At 27.8% G+C, this 6282-nt stretch overlaps 1 protein-coding gene across 1 annotated transcript; it reads right to left on the bottom strand.

The window, feature by feature from the left end:
- Positions 1 to 2164: 2164 nt before the first annotated feature.
- Positions 2165 to 2407, bottom strand: LOAG_11700 (hypothetical protein; the record flags this gene model as incomplete). Its single annotated transcript, XM_003147218.2, has 1 exon — positions 2165 to 2407. The coding sequence occupies one exon, from the start codon at positions 2405 to 2407 to the stop codon at positions 2165 to 2167; it is 243 nt and encodes an 80-aa protein (XP_003147266.2).
- Positions 2408 to 6282: the final 3875 nt, after the last annotated feature.

Here is a 6282-nt window from a genome sequence, read left to right as displayed (position 1 = left end):
CATTTATTTATTTATATTTATATTTTTGCACTTCAAACAATCATTTCAAAGAAGTGATGATATGTGTGAAATGAATTATCCGAAAAATAACACTGCAAGTTCCCGCGCATTGATAAGATGATATCATATTTTGATCATAAGATGGGCAAATATCTGAAGCAAAATAAATCCAAAAAACTACGAAAAAATTGAAATTTAAACGTTTTTAAAAGTTTCCACCAGCTTCCTTACATTCATGCTAAATCATGCATTTATTATCGTGATGAAACATGAAATTAAATGGGAATTTGATTATAATATTTTCAAAATTTTAATGAAATTCTAATCAATAGCATCAATCAATTAATTATCAAATCAATCTTATCAATTATTAAAATAATGCTTTAAAATGTTTGTATTGAAACAAACCAATTAGTTTTCTTTTCTTTTGGTTATTAAAAAATATTTTTATGAAAACAACCCTAGAGATAAGGTATTATCATATGATAAATAAGCCAATTGAGAGAGAAAAGATTTTTTGTTGGATCTTTTTTTTAGTCAAAAACCAATGAAAGCTTATTTAAGTTATTCGCTTTCTCTTGCTTTTCATTCTTCAAAATCTCACATTTTAAATTATTTTAAAAAGAAGAGAAAAGGAGAGAAATGGAGAGTAAGTGGGAGAGAGGGAGAGAGAGGTAGAGAGAAACAGACGAGAAGGATCACTTTTTTCATTAAAATTGTTTTTTTCCTTTTTAATCAATGATTTTATAAATTGTATTCCTTATAATCTTTTTATTTTATTTTCTTTCCCACAAAGCATCCAATAGTTTAATTTTTTTTTCCTTTTTGGTTCTAATTTGAATTTAATTAAAGGAGAAAAAGAAAGGGAAAAAAAAGGATGGATGAAACTGGTTTGTTAATTTGAAACAGCCTTGTGACATTTACCAATAACTCAAACTTCCCATGAACAGCAAAAGGTGATAATTTGTGACAATGATGATAGTGATTACAGCACACTAATACTAGTACTATTAGGATGATTATAATTGATAAGAGCAGTGATAATGTGTATAGTTATATCAACAAAAAATTTAAAAGAAAGATTTTCACTATGTGCTTATATTTGCATAATAATTTTATTTGAATAACTTTTGACAAATTTATCTCAGTAATTTTTGCATATTTTTCTTAGTAATTCGATAGTTTAGAATTACTGATACATTTATTAACCGATATATTAATTGGAATTTGTTTAAAAGTTAACTATCAATATTATCATATGTCATATTGCAACAAGATATACTTTTAACAGTTATAGTTAACAAGGTGAGATGTTAAATGATTGGGGAAATGAATTAAAATGTAATATTTGATGTTATAAGGTAATTAATTTGAAAATATTAAATTATGATAGGAAAACTTATCAAATTATCAATGTATGACTGATAATTGTGTATAACTTTTTGGCATAATTGATAATCCTAAAAGAATTGATAAATTGAAAAATTAATACCAAGACTGAGAAGGAATAAGTAAGGAAAAGTTATAACTATATTATGGATGATGAAGAAAAAAAGAATATTTTAATGATAAGATAGCAATACAATATAATCATTTTTTTATTTTATTTTTTTTCTTTTATCGTTATTCTTTCTTTACATACAAACAAAATTCCAATTTTCAAATTTATTATCAATTGTAAACAAATGCTCTGTAACAAAATGGAAATGATAAGATCAGCTTTGATGGATGATTGAATAATTCGTCCCATATTGCTCTGCTTCTCATTTAGATGATGACATTATTTATCATTCATACATTTCGTATGAATGATGAATAATTATCTGATAAACATATCATAGTTTGTTAACTGGAATGAAATAATTGATAAGAAATTAATATGCAATGAAAGGAATGTTAATTGATTCAATCTTTCAATGTTTCATTACAATAATATCTATGTATAAATTAATGGAATGATATTTAATATATAAAATGTATTTATGGAATGAAAAGAAGAGGAAATTAGAAAGAAAAATAACTGTTCCTTGATAAGAGATCAGGAATCAGATAGAAAGGTATTTATTTCATTTAACAGGTCAAACAAAAATTTTAAAAACAAAAAAAAAAAAACTAGAAACAAAAAATGAGTAAAGTTTGTTATTTTTATCAGAAGAAGTATGATTCAAGAAAAAAAAAAAAAACAAAGAACAGGAATAACAGCAAATGGTACATCAAGTGATGATGATGATGATGATGATGGACTTCCTCCCCGAAGCGGTGCCAGTCGGCGGAGTTGACCTCTCCTGGTTAGATCGGTACCGCCTATCCCTTCCTCCCGAGTTCCGTTGTGTATACAGAATGAATCTAATGAATATATTATTTGCACAACAAATTCAAACAATTTCCGCAAACTTGTACCGATCATTTTTGGCATGGATGATTAAATATAGAAAATAAGTGGGGGGGATAGGTTAACAGATAAGTTATATAACTATACAGAAGATATATTAAGCTTAGTTTAATTTACATAATTTATAATTTATTTAATTAGCAATCTTATAATCACAATTTACATAATATTTCAATGCATTTTCATCAATTTACATATTATGTTAATAAAGAATAACTTATGTTAATTAAACAAGCATAATATGTTAATTAAGTTCTTAAAATTTATAAAATATTTTCATGCTATAAAATTAATCATTGTTTTACTCGTATTCAGAAAAGTTTTCAACTGTTTAAACTTGTTGAACTTTTTCTAAACAGGCTTATCAATGGTAACATTTTAAAAAAAGAAAAAAAAATGTTCATTATTTTCACTCTGCTAATTTATTACCGGAAAATTTTGGTTACAGTTTTTTCCGGAACATCAAATCATCACCATAATTGTTTCCTAATGATTTATTAAATGATATGTTTCATTTTTCGAGTTTTTGGATATAACTTAGGAATGTTTGCTCAAAAGAGAAATTCAAATTTTCATTTGAAAAATTTTAAAAAATGTCGCACAAAAGAAAACTTTGAAAAACATAGCATTTAAAACGAATTCAAATATTTGGAAAATTAAACAAGAAAAAAAAGAAAGAAAGAGAAATTTTCTTCAAAAAATGGATGGAAAAAAGGTTTCAACAAAAATTTAAAAGGACGAAATTTTTACATTTACTCATTTGTAAACTTTAAACATCAAGGTACACCGAGAAAGAGAAAGAGAGAGAGGGAGAGAGAAGGAGAGAAAGGGAGGGAAAAGTGAGTGAAAAAAAGAGGGAAAAAAGCCTTAAAATTAAAATTTGTCAAATATTCTGAAAGTTTTTTTAGATATTCAAAAAAATGAATTCTATGGCAGGAAAAAAAATTTTATGATTGCGGTCATTTTTAAATGAAAGAAAAAGAAAAGAGTAAAAAAAAGGTGGAAAGGTATCGTTTCATGTAAGTTCATTGTGATAAGAAGATATAATCTTATCAATCGTAGATGCATAATCTTTCCCCGTTTCTCTGTACGAGGCAAACCTTCTGCATTAGGAACTCTCAGAGGAAAAAGTTGATATACCTAGCAGGGATTCTGGATGAATGAAGACTGCAGATTGTTATGAAAGCTAGAAAAAAAAAAGCAACAAAAACAATAACACCCAATTAAAGCAGAATTAGCGAAAATCCAAAGTAGCGGGGAAAGAGGGATGGAAGATTCGAGAAATTTAGAAGTTGGGGTGAAATAATGTCTATATTAGGAAGGGGGATGGAGGAAAAGGGTAATACAATTGTAGAAGAAGGAACATTTCAGGTGAAGGAAGGGAAGATTTGACCATCAGGTTATAGGTAAGAATAGGATGGTGCAGTTGGAGGACGACTCGATTCAACCGGCTTCAACAGGTTGGGACGGGTGGCTGGATAAGGGGGAGGTAGGCGGTTCTTCAGCAAGTTGGGGGTGACGATATACACCAGAATGAACTCTGTTGAACTGTTGTCACCAAATGTCACCCACAATATGCGGATGGTTCTATGTATATATATATATGTGTATGTGTATGTATGTGTGTGTGTGTGTGTGTGTGTGTGTGTGTGTGTGTATGTGTTGTGTTTCTATCTAATATGTAATGATGATTTCCTGCACAATAACCGATTCATCAGTGAGGTCGCGAGGAAATAATCTCGAAAAGATGAAGCGAAAGTAAGAGCAGGAGGAAATGAATGGGGAGGAAGAGGAGGAGGTGGAGGAGGAGGTGGAGGAAAAGAAGGCCAAACCAATAGGCACCAGCCTGTGATGGGTACCAACCATCACCATCATCACCGCTGACACCAATAGCATTATCACCAATAAACATCACAGCATAAATGTAGACAGTAGTAGTTTCGATAGTTCTGCAACCTCTGACCTTATCTCATCATTTAAAACAAAACAAAAATTGTGCAAACGATAGAGATATGAGAATTTTCGAACATCATGAAATAAAATGGATGAATTTTGAATGAGAAGAAATAAATCAAGGATGTTATCAGGATTAAAACAGTTTAACAAATTAGGAAATTTATCCATAAATGACGTAACATTTCTTTCCTTATCAAACATTAAAGATATCAGATATTAAACAAATACAAACAAGATGAATGCAACAATTAAATTCCATTTTGTATTTTTGCATTAATGCAGAAATTTATTAAAATTATTATTTGTTTGCTTTGAAAATTTATTGCATTACCAATTAATTCTTGAAACAAAGGAAAAAAAAGTACTAAAGGTACCTAACAGTTTACGTATCACGTATTACGTGTCACGTGTTGCATGTTACGTGTTATATGTTATTTATCAATTTTGATTGTTAGCTATTTCATTAAGGAAGCAAAATTATTGTTTTTTTTCTTTTTTTTTTTGTTCAATTTCATTTTTTACCCTATTTTCAGGGGAAAAAAAAGGAGGAAAATGCTGGAAACCAAATATAATAAATGAAATTATGCAATTCCAAATTTGATATATAAATTAAATTGGGATGATTGTGTAAGAAAGAAAGAAAAAAAAAGTGAAATGAAATAATTATGATAGATCAGAGATTAAATGAAACATATTTCAGAGTGATACAATTAGTGATATTACATTGCATAAACTAACCAACTATAAATTAATGTTTCGAAAATAAAAATTTCATAAAATTAAAAAAAAACGGATTTACAAAAAAAAAGAAAAGAAAAAGTTTTCAAATAATTTATTCCATACTAAATAAAGAATAAAAGAAGATAATGTATTAGTAAAGAGAAATGAGAAGAGGAAGAAAAAAGACGATTAATTTTATGTTCGTAAATTTCTGTCGCTTTTTTTTCCGTCTCTTTTTTTTTTTGTCTTTGAGAAAGATTAAAAATATTTAATTTTTGATATTACATATTTTACTAGAAATAAACTTAGAAAAGTTGAAAGATTGAATGAAAGCAAATAGTTTGTTGTAAAATATCAAATTTTTGATATTACATATTTTACATTTGTGGCATATGTGTAGAAATAACCTTCACATTAACAAGGATTTCTCAGTTGATGATTGGGTTTGAATAATATAACAGGAAGATGATAATAATGGGACGAGGAGAGGACAAGAGGACAGGGGACAAACAATATTTGTGGCATATGAATATGCAGTTATATGTTCTATGCAGTTGTAAATATTGTTGTATTAATTAATCTTGATTAAATGGTTTACTATATTAATTGGTTTAAATTAAACTGTTTTAACATAGGAATGACTAAATACTTATATATGGAGGATGGTTCCTAGATATAATGAAGCAGCTTCATGTATTGATGACAAATGTAAGTGATGAAAAGATTGATGAGACAAGGTAAAAGTTGAAAAATGAATGGAAATTTGTTATTATATATATATTATTATATATGATGAATGATTTGAGCAAAATAGTTTGACTAATTGGACGTCGTAAGAATAGAATGATACGGTTTTTGAAATTGGGATGTTTTAAAATTCGGTAAACTTCCGGCAATGACGCTTATCTGGAACTAGAAAGAACTTTCTAAACTATCACAATAGGCCTGATAGCATGGATATTCTGTGAATATTGCTGTGATAATTTCATAAACTTAGTAATAGAAATACCGAAATGAGTATCATATAAATTGTAATATATAATTAATGATAGTATAAATTGGTCTATTCATCCACATTTATTTTAAGTTTCAATTAGTTACATTTCGTTATTTGGTCCACTTATCATTTTTTTTTTTTTTTAGATTTCGATTTGAAAAAATGATATTGCATTTAGTTGGCAAAAGAGAAATTGCATAAAGTATGCATATGATGG

Source organism: Loa loa (assembly GCF_000183805.2).
Source record: "Loa loa unplaced genomic scaffold supercont3.64, whole genome shotgun sequence".
Lineage (NCBI taxonomy): Eukaryota > Metazoa > Nematoda > Chromadorea > Rhabditida > Onchocercidae > Loa > Loa loa.
Note: the sequence above shows the minus strand (reverse complement) of the source record. Positions and strands in the feature narration are given on the sequence as shown.